This window comes from Miniopterus natalensis, chromosome 3 (assembly GCF_054644295.1).
Source record: "Miniopterus natalensis isolate mMinNat1 chromosome 3, mMinNat1.hap1, whole genome shotgun sequence".
Classification (NCBI taxonomy): domain Eukaryota; kingdom Metazoa; phylum Chordata; class Mammalia; order Chiroptera; family Miniopteridae; genus Miniopterus; species Miniopterus natalensis.
This window is the reverse complement of record NC_142083.1, coordinates 63088342-63115643: the sequence shown is the minus strand read 5'-3', so window position 1 is coordinate 63115643 and position 27302 is coordinate 63088342. Positions and strand designations below refer to the sequence as shown.

Below are 27302 nucleotides of genomic sequence, written 5' to 3'. Positions count from 1 at the left end.
GTTATGCATATATGCACATAAGTTCTTTGATTAATATCACTCCCCCATCCCCACCTTCCCACTGAGATTCATCAGTCTGTTCCATGCTTCTGTGTCTCTGGATCTACTTTGTTCCTCAGTCTATTTTGTTTATTAGATTCCACATATGAGTGAGATCATGTAAAACTGAATCAGGAAGAACCAGAAAACCTGAATAGGCTAATAACTGATGAAATCAAAACAGTAATAAAAAAGACTCCCAGCAAACAAAAGCCCCTGTCTGGATGGCCTCACAGGGGAGCTTTCTAATTCTTCAAGTTGTAGATTTAGATAGTTTATTGAAAATTTTTCTTGCTTTTTAGGTAGGCATGTAGTACTATGAACTTCCCTGTCAGATCTGCTTTCACTGTGACCCACGGATTTGGGGTTGTTGTGTGTTCGTTTTCATTTGTTTTTGGGAAGTTTTTGATTTCTTTCTTGATCTTATTGGTAACCCATTCATTGTTTTATACATGCTATTTAGCCTCCATGTGTTTGAATGTTTTTGAGTGTTTTTACTGTAGTTGATTTCTAATTTCATGCTATCGTGATCCGAGGTGCTTGATATAATTTCAATCTTCTTGAACTTGTAGAGACCTGTTTTGTGTCCTAGCAATGTGGTCTATCTTTGAGAATGATCTATGTGCACTTGAGAGGAATGTATATTCTGCAGATTTGGGGTGAAATGTTCTGTAAATATCAATTAAATCCATCTGATCTAGTGTGCCATTTAGTCACTGTCTCTGTGTTGACTTTTTGTTTGGAAGACCTATCCAGTGAAGTCAGGAGGGTGTTAAAGTCCCTGACTATGACTTTATTGCTGTTGATCTCCCCCTTAAAGTCCTTAAGGTTATTATTGATAGGTCCTTATTTATTGCCATTTTAATTCTTTATGCCTATGTTTCTCTCTCTATTTCTTATTATTACAGCAGTCCCTTTAACATTTCCTGTAGTGCTGGTTTGGTGGTGATAAACTCCTTTAGCCTTTTTTTTGTCTGGGAAGCTCTTTATTTTCACCACCTATTTTGAATGATAGCCTTGCTGGATAGAGTATTCTTGGTTTCAGATCCTTGTTTTGCATTACCTTGATACTTCATGCCATTCCCTTCTGGCCTGTAGAGTTTCTGATGAGAAATCAGCTGATAACCTTATGGGAGCTCCTTTGTAGGTAACAGATTGCTTTTTTCTTGCTGCCTTTAATATTCTCTGTCTTGAATTTTTGGCATTTTAATTATGATGTGTCTGGGTGTTCTTTGGGTTCTTCTTGCCTGGGACTGTCTGTGCCTCCTGAACTTGTGTGGCTTTTTCCTTCACCAGGTTAGGGAAATTTTCTGCCATTATTTCTTCAAACAGATTCTCTATCCCTTGCTTATTCTCTTCCCCTCCTGGCATTTCTATAATGTGAATATTGTTATATTTCATGTTGTCCCCCAGCTCCCTCATACAGTCCTCCTGTTTTTTAATTGTTTTTTCTTTTTGGGTCTCTGGTTGAGTGATTTTTTCCTACCCTGTCTTCTAATTCACTGATCTGATCCTCAGCTTCCTTTAATCTGCTGTTTATTCCTTCCAATGTATTTTTTATTTCTGCTATGTCATTCTTCATTTCTGACTTGTCTTTTTTCATAGTTTCTATATCTTTTCTCATGCTATTGAGCATCCTTACAATCAGTATTCTGAACTCAATATCTAATAGATTGCTTATCTCCATTTCATTTAACTTTTTCTGGAGACTTCTCTTGTTCTTTCATTTGGGGCTTGCTTTTTTTGTCTTCCCATTTTGGCTGCCTATTTGGGTTGTTTCTATGTGTTAGGTGGATCTGCTAGGACTCAGTCTTTTTGGAGGGTCTCTGGTGCAGGCCAATGTCAGATACTCTTTGTGACTGGCCTTGAGTACCCTTTTGGGGGCTGTCTACAACCCATGACTTGTGGATCCCTCTGCTGGGCTGGCTTATTGTTCCCTCGGCTAGGGCTGGGTGCATTTGGACAGGACCAAGATGTACACCAAAGTCTGCTTTTCAAAGGCCCGGGTCCAGAAGCAGATCAGGCAAAGACTCAAAGCTCCCAAAGGTCTGCCTCTGCCTGTAGGCTGATTGATCTTAGTCTCTTAATGAGCCTCAGGCTGTAGACCACAGCAAGGCATAAACTCCACAGGGTGGGGAGAGAGGTTTCCAGTGGGTAGGGCAATTGCTTTGCCTCCTCCCTCCCCATGCAAAAGCTGCTGGGCTGGCAAAGGTTTGCCTGAGGAAGATGTCCTCTGCAGCACTGGAGAATGACTCAGCACAGGAATCCAGATAGCCACCCTCTGAGCTGTGTCTCCAGAGCCTGAAACCCCAGATTCTTCTCACACTGCTCTAGTCCACTCTGCCCACCCTCTGCTGGAGCCCAAGGTGAGTGGCTGCATATAACACTTTGTGCATTCACCCTTTAAGAGGGTACCTGCATTTCCAGCTGTCTCTCCCTGGCAGACCAAAACCATGCTGCTTTTTGCAGCCAGATGTTATGTGGGCATCTTTCTCAGTTCTGGTGCTGTGGGCTAGGGAGCCCAGCTTGGAGTTTAGGTCCCAGAGTTCTCAGTGGGAACTCCCCACAGCTGAGATATCCCTCCAGACCTTCAGCTGCTGCCTGTGGGAGCCCAGCCAGTCCTCTCGTACCTCTGCACTTCCTACCAGTCTCTATACAGTCTCTGCTTTAGGTTTTTGGTTATGAGGGTACTCTCCAACTCATCTTCAGTTGCAGTTGATTATTTAGGATGGTTTTTCTCTATTTTAGTTGTAATTCCAGTTTGGTCCTAGGAGAGTGTCAGTGTAGCTTCCATTCACTCTGCCACCATCATGGTTAATCCTCTCCCTGATGTATTTTTTATTATGCATATTTGTGCTTTCTTAATTTTAATTCTTGATCAAGTTAGCTAGTGGTTTATCTATCTTGATTTGTTATATTTATTCATTGGAATCATCATTTATCTTTTTATTTTATTATTTTCTGTTTTAACATTTCTTAATTAATTTTTTCTTCTTTCCTTTTTTGGTTGTTGATTTCCCCCCCAAGCTGGGTGGTTAATTCATTTACTTTCATTCTTTCATATTTTTTAATATAATTATTGAAACTGCTAATTTTCTTGTCAGGATTGTTTTAGCTGTAATCCATGGATAATAGTATGTAGTGTCACCAATGTTTTCCAATTAAATTGCAATTTTAGTTTTGATATCTTCTTTGACTCTAGAGTTTTAAGAGAGTTTTAAAATTCCAGGTAATTGGGTCTTTCTATGTTCTCAGTTGGTTTGCTTTGTGGTCAGATAATTATATCTGCATTATTTCTGCTCTTTGGCATTTTTTGAGGATTTGTGGCCTAAATATATAGTCAATTTTTGTGAATGTTTCATGAGTGTTAATAAAGAAAGTATAGTCCCTATTTTCAATGAATAGAGTTCAATATATAGTTCTTATAAAGTTAGATTTACTTTATAAAATATGTTATTTAGTCCACTCCACATGGAAAGCCCCCCTCACTATGCCCTTCTCCGGGTAGTCTCCCCATGGCTTGCCAGCCTTAAAGAAGTAGAACAGTTCTGCAATCTGTCTGACAGCTACAATCCCAAGCTCTGCCAAGAGAGTGAACATCCCTGCCTCCCACACTAAGAACCAGTCCTTGCAGAAATATTGATAGGCAGAGGAAACAGGCCTAAAATAACCAGTCATCATCTCTCACTCATTTACACTTACCAGCAGTCAAGTCAAGCACACATTTGGATTTACAAATTTCACAAAACCAGAACCTTTTCTTGTTTTTTCTTTCTCTTTTGATTCCACCAAAGTTTCCACCAGATGCTTCCCTCAGACTGCTCTATAACACCACCTGTGCAGTCTCTCAATACTGCCTTCTTCCAAGCTCAAATCAGAGAGGGACTTCCACTTATGTGTATTTCCCTGTCCTTGGCAACCTGGTTTGATATCTACAGTTTTTCCTTGGTAATGGTCCTAACACTTGTTAATTTTCTTGCCGCAGTGAACCAAAAATGTTTCTGTGCTCCAAATTATGCCAGTTGTAGAGTATTATATATTAATGTGTTAAGAATTGAATTGTGTCCTCCAAAGAGATATGCTGAAATTCTAATGCCCAGTGCCCGTGAATGTGATCTTATTTGAAAATAGGGTCTTTGCAGATGTAATCAAGTTAAGATAAGGTCATGTGTGATTAAGGTGGACCCTAATCCAATGACTGGTGTCCTTATAAGAAGGGGACAGTTTAGACACAGACACACATGGGAGTAGACCATGCAAAAATGAAGGCAGAGACTGGAGTACTGCTTTCACAAGCCAAGAAACACTACCAATTGCCTGCAACCACAAGAAGCTAGGAGAGTACATGGAACAGATACTCACTCTGAGCCCTGCAAAAGGAACCAACTTTGCCACCACCTTGATTTTGGACTTTTGACCTCCTGAACTGTGAGAGAATAAATTATTGTCATAAACCACCAATTTGTCATACTTTGTTATGGCATCCTTAGGAAAACTAATGCAATATGCTACATGTTTTTTGTAAAAAAAGGAAGGAAGAAAGAAAAGTTAATATAGATATATATTCATTTTTGCAAAAGAAACATAAAAGAACAAGCCCAAACTTCATAAAAATGGTTACACACAGAGGATCAGTTGAAAGCAAGACTTCTTTAAACATACCGTGTCATATCATTTTGACTTTACCTGTATACACATTTTACATATTTTTAAAAGAGTAAACCAAAAAGAAAATAGAGAAAACACTGAAATTGAACACAAATACAGTCAGAAGAACCCAATTATATACAAATCGATTTTATAACCACACAGAGAACAGACAGATTTCAGAAAACTTTTGAACATAACACTCTGACTGGGTATCCAGTCCAGGAGATATTCTAAGAACTGCAAAATGATCTTAAACTTCGCTTAGAAGGTTTACTGTTAGTGGTAATATTAGAATTGTAATTTGAAACTACATAATTGTTGCAAGAAAAAGCAAGTAAGTATCCATGTTGATATTCTAAGGAACCCAGATTTTCAGTGTAAGAGAAAATAAATGCAAATATATAAGATGTTAAGGAAAGACAAAAACTTAAAAGTCCTGTGGCATTCCTGTCGCTGGTATCTGATAGTGTGGGGCATGCAGTATATTGTTCAAGCCCATCAATAAGACTTTTGCATTTAGATTCGGTTTCACCAGCACTTGGTAGAAACCTAGAAAGTTCTATTATGCAAAACATCTCTAAGATATAGTTATTTCAATATCTGACAAGAATAAATGTAAGCATGAGGATGAAAGACCGTGGATTTTCTCGGCGGTCAGGGGGTGGGTGAGGCGAGGCGAGGTGCAGAAAGATTTTGCTGAATAAGAGTAGACACGTTCAGGGGAAAAGGTTACACCCCCCGGCCCCCAGAGCTCAGAGTCCCGCGGGGCCGCCGCCCACCCCGCGCCTCGGCCCCGCCCCGCCCCTCCCCGCGCCTCGGCCCCGCCCCGCCCACCCCGCGCCTCGGCCCCGCCCCGCCCCTCCCCGCGCTCCGGCCCCGCCCCGCCCCTCCCCGCGCTCCGGCCCCGCCCCGCGCTCCGGCCCCGCCCCCACCCACGCCCGCTCCGCATCCCACATTGCCCCGCAGCGCCGAGAGCCGTCTGCTGCGCTGCGGGCTCCCCGCGCCTGACCCGCGGGGCAGGGCGGGCGCGGCCGGAGCGGCGGGCGGGGAAAGATGGCCGCCCTGACGACCGTCGTGGTGGCGGCGGCGGCCACCGCGGTAGCCGGGGCGGTGGCGGGCGCGGGCGCGGCCACCGGGAACGGCGCGGGAGCGGCGCCGGCGCGGCAACAGGTAAGTCGAGGGGGCCGGGACCTGCCTGGTGGCGGGTGCGCCCGAGGGGGCTGCGGGCCCCGGAGGCGGGGAGCGGCCGGGCCCGGCGCACAGGCGCCCCCGCAGCGCGGCCCCCCGCCCGGGCTCGAGGCCCGGCTCCCCGCCTTGGCTTTGTCTCCTGCGCGCTCAGCCGCGTGCCCTGAGAGCCGCCTCCGAGCGGATTGGCGTCGAAGACGGGCGGGTGGAAACCCTGGCGCTGTCCTTCCCGGGTGTGTGATCGGAAATCCTCTCGGCGACTCCGTGTCTTCCCTGGAAAACGGGAGCTGGTGACAGGCACCTCCCGAGCTGTGGACGTTCTGTCCGGGCATTTCCCGGGCACGGGGCTTGGCTGGGGAGAGGATTTTGTGCCCACGATTGGGGCCGCTCTGTGGTTGTACCTGGCGGGGATGGTCCTGGGCAGGGGCGCCCCTCTCCTCGGCGCAGGCCGGGGGACTTGTGGGACCCAGTTCCGGACGAAGATGTTGACTCGGACCCTCCCCCAGCCCACACCTGAGGCGCGCGCGGCCCGGCCTGTCTGTCCCAGCCTCAGAATAAATGCACGGCCCGCTCGTCTCACCGCTGCCCTCGTCTACACCGTCACTGCGCCCTGGCTGAAACACCTTCCTAATTGGTTTCTATTTTCCACTCCTCCCTTCCTAATGTATTCTCAACAGCCAGGGTGATTCAGTCCAATAACGACACCCTTTTTCTCAGAACCCTGCAAGAGATTCTTGATCTCACGCACAGTGAGCGCCGGCATCCTCACAGGACCTCTGAGCTGCGCCCCCTCCTCCCGTCACCTCCTCTCCACTCCCCTGCGCGGAGTCTGCTGCAGCCGCGTGGCCCCTTGGTGGCCTCTCAGACTCGCCAACCACTCCCCTGCCTCGGGAGCTTCTTGACTGCTGTTCCCTCTGCTCAGAATGCTCTTCTCCATGCTTAGCATGTCCCTGCCTCCAGATATCTTTGTTCAAATGCCATCAGCTCAAAGATTCTTTTTATGATCTCCCCAAACTGAATGCCCTTACCCAACACGTCCTGTCCCCTTTTCTGGTTTTCTTTTTCTCCATAGCACTTACTACCGTGATATATTGCATATTTTATACCTATTTTTTATTGCCTTTCTCCATCCGTCACCCACCCCTGCGAATGTGAACTCTATGAGGGCACAAACTTTGGGAAGTTTTATTCACTATTGTATTCCCAGCACCAAGAACTGTGCCTGTTTAGTCCTGGAACATAGTAGGTGCTCACTGAATATGTGTGGATCAGTCCAAACCTGAAGGAAGGATGTTGTGAGCTGAGGATACGTTCCATCTTTTTCTTCCTTTAAGGAAATACAATATTTTTACTTTTCAAGAAATTCTACCTTAGGCAAATTTTCTCACACATCCCCTGCAATTCTCTTTATTATTCTAACTCTGGCCCAAATGACTCAAGAAAAAATATAAAATATATAAAAATACATAATATGTAAAATATTTTTTAAACACTTTAAAAATATTTTTTAAATGTATGACCCTAGTAGTTTAGCCACCTTGTTGGCTTTCTCCGTGATACTTTTCTGGCTTACTTTTAGTTCAAAGTTTCTTCCCTAAATTCTTATAACCGTGTTTGACTTACTGATTTGCAGTTCTCATAAGTTTCTTAATATTATTATTGATGTACACTTTATCACTCCACTACAGTGATTCTCAGAGGTTTGTTTTCCCAGGGGTTGGACCAGAATCACCATGGAGCTGTTTCAAACCCTGGCATTTAGCAATGTCTGGAGACATTTTTGGTTGTCACAACTGTGGGGGTCTGGGGAGAGGTTATGTGGCACACTAGCATCTAGTGGGTAGAGGCCAAAGAACAGCCTCCTACAACAAAAAATTATAGGTCCAAAATATTAATAGTGCTGAGGTTGAGACACCCTGCTTTAACCCTCTCAGCACTTTAGGAAGGCAGAGCCTCATAGTTGACAGTTGCAGCCATGGTGGGGTAGAACTCCTCAAGGGTGTTTGGGTTTTTAAAAAAGGAATTAGAATCTCTGTTGTACTATACTGTGATTTTGGAGGAATTTAACTGTGTGTTATCCATCTTTGTACTTCCCCCACACACAATGATACACTCAAATTCTGTGGCCTAATACTGAACTTGAATATTTGTTATATGATTACATGAAAAAAATGTTCCTCCTGACTCTAACAGTGAAAGCAACTAATGTTTTCTTAAGATAAATTATTCTAATGACAAGCTCATGATAGTAGAGATGTCCGCCAAAATATCTACTAAAGTTCCCGTTTTAGTCTTCTAGGGCTTCCATAACAAAATACTACAAACTGGGTGGTTTAAATAACAGAATTTTTTTTTTCCAGTTTTGGAAGCTGGGAAATTCAAGATCAAGGGGCTGTAGGGGTTGATTTCTGGTGAGACCTCTCTTCCTGGCTTGTGGACAGCCACCTTCTTGCTATGTCCGTGCACATGCAGACGGAGAGATATCTCTGATGTCATCTCTTCCTCTTCTTATTAGGGTCCCAGTCCTATTGGATTAAGACCCCATCCTCAGGACCTCATTTAACCTTAACTACCCCCTTAAAGGCCCTGTCTCCAGCTACAGTTACAAAGGAAGTTAGGGCTTCAACATATGAATTTGGAGGGGGGACATAATTCAGTGCATAACAGTTCCCTTAAATGATTTTGGAGTGATTATCTTTGAAGTTTTAGAAATATTTTATATTGTATTTTATCGTACAACCTCTGTAAGTTGTGAAATCCCATAAAGCTATCACCCATTATAATAATGTACTCCATGCTTTTTAATATTTGTGTTTTATTTGGCTATAATTCCCCACAGCCATTGCCTTCCAAGACTGAAGACTACAAGTCTCTGGCCCTCCGATCAAGTGCCATTTTCCACTTGGTCATTTTAGCTGTTGAACCGTGACTTCTTTTTGAAAGATCTCTAATAGTATCACACTAGGGTATTCCTGGTTTTGTACCAGGATAGGGCTGCATCTTCTGGGTTTTTTGTTTTGTTTGTTCCTAATGACCTCCCTGTGATGGCCTGTGTTTTATGGCACTTGGCTGCCTGGAGTAGTTCTTCAGTAATAACTGCATTCCTTCTCTGACTTTAAATTGTTATGCAGAACAGATTTTCTCTGGAGGATCACACACAACCATAGAACTGCGTGTGTGTCCTGGTATAGTAGACTGAAGAATGCACACCACCCCCTACCAAAGATAGTCACATCCTAATCCCTAGCACTTGTGAATATTTCACCTTACATGATCACAGGGACTTTGCAGATCTGATTAAATTAAGGATCTTGAGTTGGGGAGATTATCCTGGATTATCTGGGTGGACCAGGGTATTCACAAAGGTCCTTATGAGAGGGAGGCAAGAAGATCAGAACCAGTGGTAGGAGATGTGATGATGGAAGCAAGAGGATGAAGTGATTTGAGGAAGGGACCAGGAGCCACACAATGGAAGGTGGCCTCTAAAAGCTGAAAAAGAGGTAAGGAAGTGTGTTCTCTCCTGAAGCCTCCAAAAAGAAGTCAGTCCTACCAACATCTTAATTTTACTCTTGACCTCCAGAAGTATAAAAAAATAAATTTGTGTTCTTTCAGCCACAAAGTTTGTGGTTTGTTATAGTAGCAACAGGAAACTAATACACCAGAGAAGACTTAAATAGGCCTAAGATTTTGTCTTTACAAAACTCTTTGAAACTCTTTGCAAAAGGAAGTAAAGGCAAGGTAGAGGTATAAACTGCTTGCCCAGATGTTGAAGGCATCCCTGGCATTCACAGAGATCCCCTCAGCAAAGGCTGGGAGACTTATTGGTTCAGACATCTAAGAAAATCTCTGAACAACCAATCATTAGCTGACAACTAAGCTAACCAAGCAGAGAGTTCAGTGCCATGCAAACAAAGCAAAGACTTGCCTGAATTTATTCAGGAAAGTAACTAAACAAATAGCAACAACAGCAAACCTTTGGGGGAGAGAATTTCATTTTCAGAGTTGCCACATTATGTTATTTAACAAGTCTAATTTTTAACAACAACAAAAATATGAGATACACAAAGAAACAAGAAAGTATGGTCCACACACAAGAGAATTTTTTTAAAAAAGGCAGTAAATTAGACTTCCTTAAGGAAGACTACATGTTGGACATAATAGACAAAGACTTTAAGTCAGCTATTTTAAATTTGTTCAAAAACTAAAGGAAACCATTTCTAAAGAACTAAAAGTGTGAGAGTGATGTCTTACCAAATAGAAAATATCTTAAGGAGATAAAAATTGTGACAAAGGAGTTAAATAGAAATCTGGGCTCAAAAAGTATAGTAACCCACAGGAAAAATTCACTAGAGGGACTTAACACTAGATTTAAGCTGACAGAAGAATCAGTAAACTTGAAAATAGGTCAATTCAGATTATCCAGACTGAGGAACAGAAAGAAAAAAAAAGAATGAAGTGAACAGCTGGCTGGAGTGGCTCAGGTGGTTGAGCATCATTGTGTGCACCAAAAGCTTGCAGGTTCGATTCCTGGTCAGCACATACCTGGGTTGTGGGTTTGATCCTAGGTTGTGCACAGAAGGCAACTGATTGATGTTTCTCTTACATTGATGGCTTTTTCTCTCTCCCCTTACCCCCTTCCTCTCTCTAAGCATGTTCTCAGGCGATGTGCGTTGAAAAGTTGCTGGTTTGATTCCCAGTCAGGGCGCATGCCCGGGTTATAGGCTCTATTCCCAGTAGGGGGCATGCAGCAGGCAGCCAATTGATGTTCTGTTCTCACATGATGTTTCTCTCTCCCTCTCCCTCTTCCTTCCTCTCTCTCTAAAAATCAATAAAAAATCTTAAAGAAAAAAAAAGAAGAATGATGTGAGGCACCATCAAGCATCATATATAATGAGAGTCCCAGAAGGAGAGGAAAAAGGGGGAAGGGGAAGAATATTTGAAGAAATAATGGCTGAAATCTTTCCAAACTTGATTAAAAATATTAATCTGTATGTTATTGGAACTCAGCAAACTCCAAATAGAATAAACTCAAAAAGATCTATCCCTGGACACATTATAATCAAACTAGAAAGACAAAAACAAAAAGAAAATCTTGAAAGCAACTCAACACACACAAGAGATCCTCAATAAGATTAATGGCTGATTTCTCATCAGAAACCTTGGGCTCCAGAAGGCAGCGGGATGACAGTCAAAATGCTGAAAGACAAGAACTGTCAACCAAGAATTCTATGTCCAGCAAAATTTTTCTCTAAAAATAAAGGATTCTACATCAAACTAAAAGTCTTCTACGTAGCAAAGGAAACCATCAACAAAATGAAAAGACAATCTACTGAGTGGGAGAAAATATTTGCAAATCGTATATTTTATAAGGGTTTTATATCCAAAGTATATAAAGAACTCATACAACTCTAGCAGAAAAACAATACAATTAAAAATGAACAGAGAGAACAAATTGGTGTCTTTCCAAAGAAAACATACAAATGGCTAACAGGTACATGAAAAGGTACTCAACATCACTAATTATCAGGGAAATGCAAATCAGAACTACAATGAGATAATACCTCGCACTTGTTAGAATGGCGGTTATCAAAGAGACAAGAAGTAACAAGTATTGACAAGGATGTGGAGAAAAATGAGCCTGTGCACTGTTGGTGGGAATATAAATCAGTACTATGGAAAATAGTGCAGAGGTTCCTCAAAAAATAAAAAATAGAACTACTTTCTGATCCAGTAATTTCACTTCTAGGTATTTGTCCAAAGGAAATGAAAGCATTAACTTGAAAAGATATATGCACCCCATTTTCACTGTAACATTTACAATAGCCATGCATGTATGAAAACAATCTCCTGAGAAACTCCATTATTGACATTTAAATCTCTGAAAAAAATTCCACCTTCATCTCTTACCATTTTTATTATTGAGGATAAGCTTATTTTTATTTTTTATGCAGAATGATGGCTGTTTTGGTACTTCAGGTGGAATTCGTTCTTTTCAGCTTCAAAACTGGAAACAGAAAGTTAGTCGGCCTAAGAAAGCAGAATTCATACGCACAGCAGAAAAATTTAAAAATCTGTAAGTATAAGAACATTATCTTCAAATAATATTACTAGTCATTTTATTATGAACAATGTAGACAGTTAATTCTACTCCACCCTGTCCAATCCCACATTACGTTACAAAATTCTGGTCACTAGCTTTTCAAAAAGGTGGGAAGTGTGAAATAGACAAATGATAATAGACTAATATAAAGTTAATTTTAAATAGAGTTATTTAAATTTTATTTATTTTTACCATTTTGATCCAGTGTATTTTAAGGGAAACAAAACAATTATTTTCTTTAGATCTCATATATCAAATAACAAGATTGAATACATTTTCACTTAGCAAGGTAAACACTTGGTAAATTTTTTTGAGTGAATAATTTTACTGAAAAGTCTGTACCCTCAAGTTATTTTTTTGAAATGCCCTTTTATTTGGCCTCCCTCCCATGGTCTCTGCTCCTTTCAGATCCATCCTGCACATTATGATTAGGCTAATTGAGAACTTTTAATTTGTAGTGTATATGTATTTTTTCTTTAGATAATTAGTGATACGTATTGAATGTTCAGTGTTGCCAGCAGCACAGTGATATGATATGTATCATGAGGAGTGATAAAAGAATTAGAATTAAAACTGCTTTGAAGTTATGCAGAAAAGGAGACTTGTAAAAAATGGTCTCTGGACCAGAATTAGTGGCAGTTGTCTGCTTAGAAATTCTACCATTAAAAAATACTGTTTGAAATTTGGAAAGTTATACTATAGCTTTGGGAGATTGAATTCTCAATTGCATTCATATAATACTTATGTAGTACTTCTAGTACTCAGATTTTGAGAAAATACAGCTTTATTTCTTTGATTTCCAAAATGTATAACCATATGTAGAATTGGACTCTAGGTTAGGGTTTCTGGTTTATGTTTCTCTCTACATAGGTAATCTACCAAGTGGTTAATGTCCATAAATATAGCAAACCAGTAGATTGTACCGGTATTGATAACTTGTCTACCAGTACGTATTGGTTTTACAGCTCTCATTCAGCTGTTTTCGTGTCACAAAGTTTTGAAAAACTCATTGGAAGAATATTAAAAAAATCCATGGGAAGAATATTTCTATCCAGCGATTCCCGTTGCATGCAAAGAAAAAAACACAATTTGTAATATAATTCAGTTTTATTTTCAGTATAGTAATATATTCACATGGTTTAAAAATCCATACATGTCAAAGGGTACACAGTGTAAGGTCTGTTTCACCCATGACCTCAGACACCCACTTCCCCTCCCCTTACACAACCACTATTTTTAGTTTCTTGTGTATCGTACCACAGACATTTTCTAATATGTGCTTATAAGGAAATAAAAATACATATTCATATTTTGTCTTTTTTATATAAATGGTAACATCTGTTCTGGATCTTGCTTTTTTTTTTCTTTTTAACTTAAGAATATATCTTAGATACCAAGGAATTGTTGACCTTGTCAGGCATGATAATGGCATGACAGTGATGTAAGTCAAATATCTATAATCTCCAGAGATGCACATTGCAGTATGTTGGGGTGAAGTTACAGAATATAGTGGGTTTAATTTAATATTTAATCAAATAGTAAAAAGAAAAGAAAGATAGATGAGCCCCAAGAGAGGAAAAAGAGATAAAATTGTTGACTCAGAGTGATAGGAGTATTATATCTTTTGAGGATATACAAGGGGAGTCAGTTTACTATTTTCTACTTTTGGGTATGACTAACATTTTCATATGAACTCTGTTATAAAAAGTGTGTGTCTTGGAGATCTGTTCCTTATCAGTATATGGAACACAGTACCACTTCATTGTATTCCAGTGTATGATTGTGACATAATTTATTTAACCTGCTCCTTAGTGATGGACATTTAGGTTATATTCAGTCTTCTATAATAACCAACAATGCTGCAATTAAGTGCAGTATTCACATAGGTCCACATCATTTTGCATATGTGTGAGTGTATCTTTAAGATTTCTTGGAAGTAGAAATTCTGGAAGTAGAAATATTCCTGGAAGTAGAAATTCTGGGTCAAAGTCATACAAATATGCACTGGTATATGCCAAATTGTCCTCCACTTACGATTTACGATTTCACCAACAATGTATGAGAGGACCTATTTTCCCACAGTTTTATCATTAGATTGTATTATTTAAACTTGTGATTTTTTTGCCAGTACTGTGTTACCATGGTATAGTTTTAATTTTCTTCTGTTGTGAATGAGGTTGAGCATTTTTTCATGTATTTGGCAATTTGTCTACATTATTATCTTTTGAATGTCTTTATAGGTTAATATTTGTAATCCAGGAATGGCAAAACATAATTTACTTACCGTCATTGCATTTCCTTTGTCAATGCTAGGAATTTCTATTTGATTATAGTAATTTCCCCTACCCCCACCCAGAGCCTACATGGGCTTCTGAGTCCTCAGCACAGGACTCCAGTAGCCACCCTCAATCTATTAGAGTTGACCTGCGGGCTGAAATCTAATTGACATCTCTGTTCTACCCATTGCTTTCTCTCTGAAACACAAGTGCTAAGTTATGATCCCCTCAGTCTTTGGGGCAGCCAGGTAGGGCCTGGAGCAGTCTCATCTGTTTGTCCCAGTATGCCTTAAAATATCAAATTTTTCCCTATATGTGCCAAAGTGATAAGGATTGGCAACTCTGCCTTAGTTAGTTGCTCCTCAAGTTGAATGAAATTAAGTCAATGACCAGAGATACTCCACTACTCCTTAAATCCAGGATTAGTGGAGAAGTATTCATATTAATTTGTACCTTCTGGGAGAAAGAGAACAGGTGTTGAAAAAATAGATTTCTTTTGTCCAACCAAAAAAGTTTCTTGATAGTACAGTGTTCGTTCTGTTTTACCCCAGGATTCAAACTAACATAGACCTTTTTACTGGTAGACGGACTAAATCTAAGAAGCTTTGAAGTAAATATAGACAGTATCTCTTAAATATACTAAAATTTCTGTCTTTATAGATTGTTTGCCTCTTAAAGTTTTAGTTGTATTAATAATATTAGTACCTTGCATTTCCATAGTACATTTTTACTGTATAAAGATCCTTTGTATATATTATCTCATATAATGTTAATCACAGCCCTGTTGGGTAGTGGAGAGCTGTTGTTATTCCCATTTTAGTGATGAGGAGATTCATACCAGGAAAGGGTAAATGACTCGGTGTAGGTTACAAAGTTAACAGTATCTTCTATTTAAAGCAGCCATCACCAGTGGCAGCCACTTTCAGGCCATAGTGAGACTGAGTTGGAATCAATAGTTAAAGGCTTATGTATTTTCAAAGCAAGTCTGTGAATGTATTTTCTTAAATTAACATTTTATAATTTAAATATTCAAATTATTTGTGATTTTAGTTGAACTTAACTCTTTCTAACTACTATTTTGACTTCTTAGCCTTATTATTCAAGTGATTATATTTTGACTCCTTAGATAAATGAATCCAAATATAAAGTTCTGATTACTGTGTCTTCATATTTTAAACAATTAAAATATATTTAAGTCATATTTATACCATTTGTTTCTTTTCCTAAAGAGTTATTAACATAGAAAAAGATAAACACAGTCATTTCTACAACCAAAAAGGTGACTTCAGAATTGAGCATAGTATGCTGGAAGAATTGGAAAATAAATTGATTAACAGCAGGAAAACAGAAAGTAAGTTGAGTTCATGATGAACAAAAACTGTTCAGATAAAGTTGTAGTTTTGCCCTGTGCTTTGTATTTGTGCATTGACTGTTATATTTTCTATCAAGATACTTTCTAGTTAGTAATGTTTGTCTTTTTTAAAAAATACTTTTTAAAGATTTTTTATTTATTTTTTCGAGAGAAGGAAGGGAGAGAGAGAGAAACATCGATGTGAGAGAGAAACATCAATCTGCTGCCTCCTGCACACTCCCTACTGGGGATCGAGCCTGCAACCCAGGCGTGTGCCCTGACGGGGTATCAAACCAGCAACCTTTCAGTGCACAGGACTCTGCCCAGCCAACTGAGCCACACTCGCCAGGGCATGAGTTTGTCTTTTAGGGATATGTGTTTATTTTGACAGGTTACTATTTAGTGATTCTAGCTGGATTGTTTTCTGTGTGTATTTCTTCCAATTTAATAGGAAAAAGAGGGTTTTGTTTTTTGGTTAACAAACTAGTTAATGTTATTAAAGTTTCTTAAACAGATATTAATTTCTGGGCTACCTGGTCTTAGCTCCTCACTCTGGTATTGTTGACTGAGATCTGGGCTAAGAATACAGCGACAGAGTTAGAACCCATACTTCAATAATAGTATGAAGTGATCAGATCACATAATCCCGAAAACTCGAGTTTTCTTGTCTGTGATATAACGTCTACCATTTCTACCTCGGAGCTGTCCTATGTATCCCATGAGATAATATATGAGAAAGTGCCTTATAGATTGTACAGAAATGTTTTATTGTTTGCTATGAATATCAATCGTTGATAGTATACTAACTGTTGGCCTTAAAAAATAATTCTACAAGAATACCTTCTTTCATTGTAGCTTTTATATGTTGAAAAATTCTTAGGTCATAATAAAAAACTGCTTAGCATTGTTTAAAGGAAAAATAATGGTTATCAACTAACTAAGCTTTATAAAATATTGACTTATATAGAGATTGTACTGCTTATGGTTAATCCCCATTAAAAGAAGTTCTCAGTAAGTTTTTTCTTTCAGACTATAAGATTGGATTATTTTAAAAAGTCATCTTTTGTCAGGTAGTGGCAAGAATCAGTCTCCCTCTTCTGTTTGAATGACAACAGAACCTAATATAAAACCCAAATTTTCAGTTCTCCTCTTTGATTCATAGAGAAATCTAAACATCTCTATTTAATATTTCTTCAGTTCCTTCAGTTCTTTTGTAGACACCTGAGAGGTTGCTCTTTCTGTCTCTCAATCATGCCACTAGATAGTGTCTCCATTCTCTGTATTTTAAGTCACTTCATTTTCTCTTTTTAAGGCAACTTTATTTTTATCTTCCTATTTCTTTTTCTGCTACACTTTTGCCTCTCTTTATTCACACTTTCTGTTTATCTTATCTAGGAAGGGAAAGAGTGCACTTAGTATAAGGATATAGATGTTTTCCCTCCTCGTATTACAGCCCAGAAGTAGTAAATACTGTTTCCTTAACTCGAGTATAGTCTGCATTTATGTAACATTGTACTTAAATGGCTTGGCCATATAGAGTGGCAGTTGCAAATGAATAAATAAAAGATCACTTGCCCTATAGTAGTGTCACTGTAGCTGATCAAACTGTGGCAAAAACAAAACCACAAAAACACTGTCCTAACTACTTAACTTTACTAGGGAAGTTTCTTGACTTAAAGTTCCAACAGTGAATAAGACCTTATAAAAATATATGGGATAAAGTTTCTGCTTTTCTGGGAACACTTGAATTTTAATTTTAAAAAAACCAAAGTCATATACACATAGGTTTGTTTTGGATATTAGTATTGGCTCCAGGCCTATAGGTAAACTTTTTTTTTTTTTTTTTAAATTGCTTTTAAGGACTTTTGAACTGAGCTTTTGGTGCTTTGTGCTCATTTGTGAAAACATTAAAAAAACATGGAGGGGCATAAATAAAGTACCCACAAGTGACAAAATAACATTACTATTATATATATATATTATATAAATATAGATGTATGGATGTAAATATGTCATTTTGGCCTAATAACTTAAATAAGTACTAAAATAAGATTATTACTTCAGAAAGAAAATATGAAAGAGGAATTCAGTCTTTCTGCCCCTGATACAGAACATCTGAAAATGTCTTTGAGACCCTCCTCTGTTTTTCAGGCTTTATTGTGGGCCCAACATTTTCAGGGTGGTCCTTTGGATGAGCTTGGCAACTTATAGTGTAGATAGGTACCACTGAATGGCACCTGAGGCACTTCGTCAAGGCTGTGACAGTGACACTAATGGGTATCACTAGTTGCCCACTCAGAAGGTGTGGTTAGATAAAATTAATTCTCATTAGGAAGTTTGTCAGTATTCATAGAATTAATATTCTTTAGACAGTTTTAATATTCCAAAAATAGAATTGGGATCTATTTCAAATTATGTTTCCATAAATTATAACAAATTAAAAAGAAAGAATCTGTGGAAAAACAAAACATGACTAAGCCTCAGCTACTGATCCATGTATTTAAAACAACATCCAATAACTCAGTCTCCACAGAGGAAAAAAAGGACATTTCCTTGGCACAGGTTATAGTAAGATTTAACCCACTGTGATTTTAAATACTGGAGGAAATTGAGAAATGCTTTATTTAGAGAAAGGGTACTTATTAAAATGTTCAGGCTGTTTTCACACTTAAGTAACCATCTTTTCATTATTTAGTTGCTCTTGGTTATGTTTCACTAAGTGAAGATGATCTGTCTCAGGTGTAGAATCCTAAATTGTTACCATATTTGTCATAGGATTATTTTAAAGTACATACTTCTTCGTTATAGGAGCAAAAATCCAGCAACAATTGGCCAAAATACACAACAATGTAAAGAAACTTCAGCATCAGTTAAAAGATGTGAAGCCTACACCTGATTGTAAGTACCTTTAGATTTTATATTCTTTCTTATATATTAGTATTTTCTATTGCTCATTAGAAAAATTTATACTTTTCTAATAAGAATTTTCCTATTTGGCATTAATGGAACTAAGCCCTACTTTACTCGTTAGGGACTGATATGGACACATCGGAGAACTGTCTATCTAATTTTATGTAGTTTTTTAGCTTTGAAATGCTATAAATCCACCCCTGGCTGGGTGGCTCAGTTAGTTGGAGCATCGTCCATACACCAAAAGGTTGCAGGTTCGATTTCCAGTCAGGGCACATACCTGGGTTGTGGGTTCAATCCCCAGTTGGGAGGTAACTGATCTATGTTTCTCTTTCACATCAGTATTTCTCTCTCTCTCTCTCTCTCTCTCACAAAATCAGTAGAAACATATCCTCAGGTGAGGATTTTTTTTCGCGAATGCTATAAATCATTACAAATTACGAAGTGGGCAGCACAGGTATTAGGGTCATTTATAGGCTAGTGGATCTGTGGCATGGAAAGATTCAGATTCAGCCAATGAAGAGGGAAAAAGACTGATTTCTTGATTTAGCCTAGTGCTTTTCCCATTATTTGCTTCTTGAAATAATTACCTTTTAGAGACATTTTGAATATGTAAAGAAATGGTTAAATACTACTGGGGTAAATACTAGTCATTTGTAAAAAACAAAATTGTTTCCTTACCTCTCTACTTACATCAGCATTCATTCCTGAAGGATCGAAGCGATAAAGGGCTCAAGATGAATGGACTTAAGAATTAGACAGATGTTGAGTCAAATTCTTGATCTATCAGTTACGTGATTTTAGGCAAGTTACTTGGTTTTTCTGAACTTTCATTTCCTCAGCTCTAAAATGGAAATAACCAGAGAACCTAACTCATAGGGTTGTTGGGGTTGTTGAGGGGATGAACTGAGACAGTGCACATAAAGCACTTGTGCAGTGCTTATAACATAGGAAGCAGTAAAAATTGGCAGATATGAATATTATAGTTTGTTAAGTTAATATATAAAACCATAAAAATACTAGAGGAGAACATAGGTTAATATTTGTATCATTGTATTATAGTTTATAAGAATGACAAAGGTCAGAAACCATAAAGAAAATAGTGGGCAAAATTGACTACTTAAAAAAAAACAACACAAATGCATAAGGAAAGTTGAAAGACAAGTTAGAAAAATATTAGCAATATATGTGACTTAAAAAACATATACATCATATATAGAGTTTCTACAAGTTAGAGCAACAAAGGTAAATAACCTAATAGAAAATGGACAAAAATTATAAGGTCCATTTTATAGTGAAACAAATACAAAACATATAAGAAAAAAGTGCTTAGGCTTCTTAACGATCACAAAAAATGTCCATTAAGTCAGTGGTGATAAGTGTTTGCCTTTCATTTTGGAAATGATTAAAAGTACCTGGGAAGAAGCACTGTCAGGAACTGTAAGTTGGCAGAGCTTCTTTGAAGGACAATGTGATGGTATCTAGCATACTGGAAAATAAGTATCCTTTTCATTTAGCATTTCAAGTTTTATCAATTATCCTCTAAAAATACTTATTTGAGCATGCAAAAAAATACATGCAAAGATATTACAGTGTTGATTAGTTGGAGAATTACTTAAAGGTTGATCAGTTGGAGAATTACTTAATGATTTGAGGTAGACTGAGATAATAAAATAAGATGTCAGTTAACTACAATATTTTGTTAAATAAAAACTGCAAGTTACAAAACAGTATGTGTAGTATGAAACATTTTTTGTAAGCAATAATATTTAATGACATGTACACATAGGAAAAAATTTGTAATAAAATTATAATCATGAAAATTAGCTTTTTATAAGCACATTTTCCTTATCCTTTTGGCTAAGAAATGTTTTTAAATTAAGGGAACAGTCAATTTTTTACATAATATTTAATTCTTAGTCATACTGAAATGATGTAACATAATTTTTTTTTTTTTTACAGTTGTCGAAAAGCTCAGAGAAATGATGGAAGAAATCGAAAATGCAATTAACACTTTTAAGGAAGAGCAGAGATTGATGTATGTTTTAAACACACTTTAATATGAAATTATTGATTTATATATATTTCCAATAACTCTTCAATAGGTTGTTATATATAAACCACTTTATTGTTACATAACCTTTTTTCTTTTGTGTTAGGTTTTAGGTTTTAGACTGCTTTTCATGTTTAAAGTGAATATTCATTTATTTCTGGACACTATAAAATCTCAGATAAGAATTTGAAAGATTGTTTTATTCTCTGAGGAAGCTCTTTCAAGACTTAGATTTATAAATGTTAATAATGTTAGTGGAGAAGATGACATGAAAAGAGCAATAATTTAAATAATAAAATAATAAAGGATTAGTATGGATTGGTTTGTATCTTGTTATTCAAACTTTATTTTTGAAATTTTAGATATGAAGAACTTATTAAAGAAGAGAAAACAACTAATAATGAGTTGAGCGCCATATCAAGAAAAATTGACACATGGGCTTTGGGTAGTTCAGAAACGGAGAAGGCTTTCAGAACAGTGCCAAGCAAAGCTCCTATAGACAAAAGAACACCAAGAACTCTTCCAGAAGAAGTGGTAGATTTTGAAAAATTCCTCCAGCAAACAGGAGGGCGCCAAGGGGGCTGGGATGATTATGATCACCAAAACTTTGTGAAGGTGAGGAACAAACATAAAGGGAAGCCAACTTTTATGGGAGAAGTTCTAGAACACCTTCCTGGAAGAACACAGGATGAAGTTGAACAGCATGAAAAATGGTATCAAAAACTTCTGGCCCTAGAAGAAAGGAAAAAAGAGGTAATAATAATTATAATAGCCATTATTTGTTGTATATTTCTGTGTTCCAGACACTTTGCTAAATTCTGTAACATTTATTAACTTTACAGCAACTCCACAAGGTATATTGCAGTTTTCCCCCATCTTATAGAAGGTGAAACAGGCATTGAGAGGTTAAGTAACTTAACTAAAGGAACTACAGTTGGACGTTCTCAAGGCCAAACATTTCTACCCCAAGAAATAATACAGTGGGCCAGAAAAATTCTGATTGTGGGCAAAACCCTCTGTGTCCACCAGAAATGTGGGAGATCCAGCATCTTACCAGCAAAGGCCACATGGTTTTCAATTAAAAATAAAAAGGCAGTAGAAAAAATTCTTTGACTCTTCAGAGTTTCATTGAAGTTTGGAACTTCAGCCCCATTGCTTATTTGAAAAGACTCAAAATTTTGACTACCCCAGAGGAAAGAGTAACTCGTAAATGTAGTAAATATTTTAAAAGTTCCATTTTCACAAAAATACTAATCTGGCTTTGGTTTAGTTAGGTAATTCTTTGCTGTAACTACTGTCATGTGCCTTGTAGGGTGATTCGCAACATTCTTGGCTTCTACCCACTAGATGCTAGTTATAAAAAAATGTCTCCAGACTGCCAGATGTCCCCTAGAAGGCAAAAATTGCCTCTAGTCGAGATCTATGGGTTTAGATACTCTAAGTTTGAGTCACATTTTTTGTAGACTTCAGCTATTATGAACTTCAACTCGCTTGATGTAACAACAAAAGTATGACTATTTAACAGATGACATAACTAAAGAGCATTAAAGAAATGATCCCATGTTCAGTCTAAATTTTTAGAGGAAATAGCTGCAGTTTATTGCTTTTTCTCTCCTAAGTAAGTTAAATATAGGAAGATTGAAATTTGGGACTTTAAGAAAAATTTTTGAAACATAAGTCCTTTTTGAAAATTCAAAATAACAAGCTATTAGGAATTATTTGGTTTTTTTCCCTGGATAATGAAAACATGGGGTCCCTGGACCAGCAAAGTCAGCATCACCTGGGAACTTGGTAGAACTTACCAGGCCCCAACCGCATACCTAATCCAAGCTCTGGGGATAGGGCCCAGGAATCTATGCTTTAACAAGTCCCCTAGGTTATTCTATTATAAGCTAACGTGTAAGAACCACCTCTCTAGGGGAAAAGAACAGACGTAGTGCCTCATGTAATAAAGGTAAAGCACCTTGATTCTAGCTTACTCTTCTTGTTCCCAACCACTGTTTCTTGATATTTGATGATTCATTGAATGCAGGGGTAAGGTAGGAGGGGCTATGAAAATGGAGGTTCCATATACTGAAGTAGGATGCAGGGGAGAAGGAAATTTAGGGGAAAGCATCAAACTGTAGTTTTAAATCTAGTCAGTTTAAGATGCTGAGTAGGAGATTTACTATTTCTATCTCCATTTGCCTAAATATACTTATTTTCAGTCATGCCCTGAACTTTCTGGCCTGAGTACCCTAGCTTATCTTATTCTCACTTTCTGGAACCTCCATTCTTTCGTTCCCCCTCAACTCCCAGCTATCAAAATCTGCCCTGATAAGATGCTGCTTCCTTCTTGCCCACTCAAACATAAGTAGTCCCTCTCAGAATTTCCTACTAACACTTTGTTTATACTTCTTTTATGGTGTGCTATAGCACATCATAATATATTCTAGATATATACACTAGAATATATTCTAGTATTTATGCATATATCTTACCTAGAACAGTGCTACTTGAACTTGGTCCATGGACTGGATGTAGTGATTGAACTAGAATCACTAGAAAAAATTCCACTGGTTAAAAAACAAACACAAACAAAACCACTTGGAAACCTAAGTAGCCAGCATCCTGCAGTCAATATTCCTTCTAGAAAGAGGAACTTGAGGTTGTATTTTAAAGTGCTTTTGGTTATTAAGATGATTTTTCTCTTGCTATGTTTTCTTAGTCTATTCAGAATTGGAAAACTAAAAAGCAGCAAAAAAAAGAGGAAATGTTCAAGTTAAAGGAAAGGGCAGAGAATATACCTCTGCTTTTTCATAGTAAACAAGAAGATAATCAACAGCAAAAAGAAGAACAAAGGAAGAAGCAGAAATTGGCAGTGGAAGTTTGGAAAAAACAAAAAAGTATAGAAATGTCAATGAAATATGCTTCCCGGTTAAAAGAAGAGGAAGAGAAAGAGAAAAGGCAGCAGAAAGAGCGCCAACGCCAGTTTAAACTAAAATTACTACTAGAAAACTACACCCAGCAGAAGAAAGAACAGGAAGAATTTTTAAGACTTGAAAAGGAGATAAGGGAAAAGATAGAAAAGGCAGAAAAAAGGAAAACTGCTGCTGATGAAATTTCCAGATTTCAAGAAAGAGTGAGTAAATATGTTTCCTAAATAATTTTCAGTGCTTCACATAGAGGTATTACGTCTAGATTCAGTTCAGGAAAAAGTGAGTGCTTTTGATATACTAGGCTTGTGCCTACCAAATGAGTAAGCCACGCTCCCTCATTTCTAGTAGATTATAGTCTAGTGGGGGAAGATAGATGTGCAAGTAGGTTTCTGTATAATGTGGTAAATAGTGTGGTGATTAAGGTGTGCACATAGAATTTTAGGAGGCGGATATGCAGGGAGGGAAGCTTACCATAGCTATTAGTATCAGAGAGAAGTGATACTTGAGTTGAGTCTTGAAGGAGAAGAAAGGGGAGATCTTCCCTAGCAGAGGGAATAGCAATGAATGACAGCCTGGAGGAGTGTAACAGTGGTTTGTGGGGAAGCCATAAATGCTTTAGTATGCTAAGGGCATCTAGTGGAAGGCGGGAACCAGCAGGAGACAAGGCTGGAAAGGTAGCCACAGGCCAGGCTCCCTTTTCTTTGCCAAACTGACTGGTTTTTTCCCCATAGGTGATTTCCTTACTTGTTCACTGTCCATCTCCCACCATAGTAGAAGCTCCACGAGGGCAGAGGTTTTATCCTTTTGTTCATTCCTGTCCCCTGTACATTGTAGATACCCAATGCATACTTAAAGGAATCAAGGTTATTGCTGAGAGGTAGGATTATAAGTGATATTAAACAAATATATACAAGAAAAATGCTAATCAAAGAGATTATAATCTTATCAGACAAAGTGGAATTCAGTCCAAAGAGTTTAAAAAGACAAGGAAGTGTACTTTAAAATGAAAAATTCTTGATTGATGTTTCTATCTCTCTCTCCCTCTCCCTTCCTCTCTCTGAAATCAATAAAAACATATTAAAAAAAAATAAAATGAAAAATTCTTAACTGTTATGAATATAACTGTTATGAAATGTTATATGCATCAAAATACATAGCAATAATATTCATAAAGCAAAAAACAAGGGAAGTACAAAAAATAGACAGAAGCACATTATTAGTGGAATTTCTTTTAGACTCTATAAAGAAATCTCCCTAAAACAAAATTCCCCAAGTATGAGAGACCTAAAATCAGGCATACGTGTATTGATAAGCAAAAGTGGGCTTAACTTATCTATTAAAAGAAAAGGAGTTTTAGATTGAACCATAAAATAAGAGATACCAAAAAGAAAGTGATTCCAAAAGGATGTGCATGTATTGCATTTATATTCAAAAGGAAATAAACCTTTACTCTTGTTGGAAAAGGTCAGTATTGAGGGAATATTGATATTTAAGGTGATTTAATTTTACTTCCAACCAACTAAACAAATTCTAGTTAATTTTACTTTCTTAACGTCCCATTTTTTCATTATCTGTTTTTTAGGATTTACGTAAACTTGAATTGAAAATTCTTGATAGACAGTCAAAGGAAGATGAAAAGGCAGAGAAACAAAGACGACTGGCAAAATTAAAAGAAAAGGTATTCTGTACTGAGATTAATTTATTTTTACTGTTATTATCCTAATTCCTTAAATTGTAAGGATACAAACATCCATTTTCTTTATATCCAGCTTGACTTCTATACCCTCATCTTTAAAATTTGTACTTATTTAGCATAGCTTAGTACAATTTAAACAACTATTGTTTGAATTCTACCAACTTGCATTATAAATGCCTAATTTTCTTTTGTTCTAAATTCTCTCTTCTTTTCTTCATTGTTTTTATGTGAGCCTTTATTTTAGACCTATGGCAGCTATGAGCATTGCTTAATCTCGGTGATACTCAGAGCTTAATGATATAGGAGACTCTCATGGATAAAACAAAGAGCTTACTGGTGGTTATTTATCCTAAATTTATTGTCTGGCTATATCACTATCACACTTTGCTGCATTATATTTCCCTCCTAATAGAAATAGAATAAAATAATTGAACTAGAAAAAATAAACTAAAATAACAGTTTATTAATAGATTGAGGTCCAAATTTTAATTTAGCTGTATAAGCACAATGAGTTTACTGAAGAGGTTATTAACAGTTTTACTATGTAGTTAATATCAAGTATTTTTCTTAAAACTGCTCTCTTAGTTAAGATCCTAGTTACTAAGGATCTTACAGGTACAAACTTAATATTTCACATAAATTAACTGGCACTCATTTTACTTCTAATTACAGGTTGAAAACAGTGTTAGCAGAGATCCCTCTAGGCTTTACAAACCTACCAAAGGTTGGGAAGAACGGACCAAAAAGATAGGACCAACAGGCTCTGGGCCGCTTCTACATATCCCACATAGGTAAAAAGGAGTAAGAATGGGTGTTGACTTAATAATAATTTAATAAGTGCATGTTTGTATTTTATGGAACTTTTGTATGTATATTATATTTTACAGTAAAATGTTGATAAAACAAATCTACATATATATATGAAAGTTTTTATATATATATGTGTATATATTTTTTACATTTAATCTCTGCAACTCTCGAATTGGCCCACATCCACTTGGATGTGTACTTTTTGCCTTTTTCATGGTGGCGCCCGCACCCTGACCTTTTCTTTTTCTCTACCTGAATAAAAGTTCTTTATAAAAAAAGTTAAAATAAAAACAATAGAAGTTAACATTTAATCAGTTAGAATTTCTATAAAAATTTCCCATGTATTTATAATTGCTCTTTTCTTCTTCTCCTTAGGGCTATTCCAACCTGGAGACAAGGAGTTTAGAAAAGAATATGAGATAATGAAATTGGCATTCAGTTGAAGGGAATGTTAGCATATTCAGCTTTAAAAGGACAGTGACTAAACCGCATGTTTTTTTAAAAATATCACTAGCCTAGACAGACTGATTATTGTGTTGTATGTGAATTGGCAGGTATTAGGTTCTAAGTGGTATTGTCATTAGTATTTCCTGTTTATACTAAGAGGATATTAAATGCGTATGTTGGCCTATTATTGATGTAAAAGTTTTTTGAATAAGTTTATGTTACAGACGGTATTTCATTTAAATACTCAGAATTTTAAAGATATTTTGTTTTTGTCATGGCACAGCGAAATAAATTGAGACAATCACAGAGTGACATTTTTCAAACCAAAATTTTGTAACATTTATATTTTGGAGGTAAGTTAGCTTGAGTAACAAAAATGTAAAGTTTTTTTTGTTTTTTGTTTGAATTATGAAATAAGTTAATACTTTTTCTAAGTTTAACCAATTGGTAGTTTGTCAGTTACTAAATTTTTGTGTAATAAATATTTGGATTTGTTTGAAGCATGCTTTGTTTTATATAAAGAATATTTATATTAAAAATATGCCTTACACTTCACACCTCATATATACTCTATTATTTGTACTATTGTTAAAACTTTTGATTTTCTTCAGCTTTTCCAAATTTCCCTTCAGCCTTTCTGGACTTCACACATTTTTATAAAATCTTTGTGTCTTTCACATCTTCCTGGCTGATTCAGTTTTCTGCTTCTGTTTGCCTCAAAACATTTGTTCAAAAGAGTTAATTTTTAAATTTCCAAACTTTTGTACATGAAAACACAATGTAACAGTTCAACTCAACTTTTCATATAAAATCTTAGTTCCTAGCTTTAATTAGTTCTCATCTCATAGGAAAGTTACCATATACATA

General features: G+C 37.1%; 1 protein-coding gene across 1 annotated transcript; it reads left to right on the top strand.

Moving 5' to 3' along the window:
- Positions 1 to 5742: 5742 nt before the first annotated feature.
- On the top strand, positions 5743 to 26935 carry CCDC112 (coiled-coil domain containing 112). The gene is made up of 10 exons (XM_087815499.1): positions 5743 to 5859; positions 11826 to 11947; positions 15480 to 15601; positions 18410 to 18499; positions 20474 to 20549; positions 20927 to 21317; positions 23272 to 23685; positions 25065 to 25160; positions 25851 to 25969; positions 26364 to 26935. Exons 1-10 carry the CDS (start codon positions 5743 to 5745, stop codon positions 26392 to 26394), a joined length of 1578 nt encoding a protein of 525 aa, XP_087671625.1. The 3' UTR covers positions 26395 to 26935.
- The last annotated feature ends 367 nt before the right edge of the window (positions 26936 to 27302 follow it).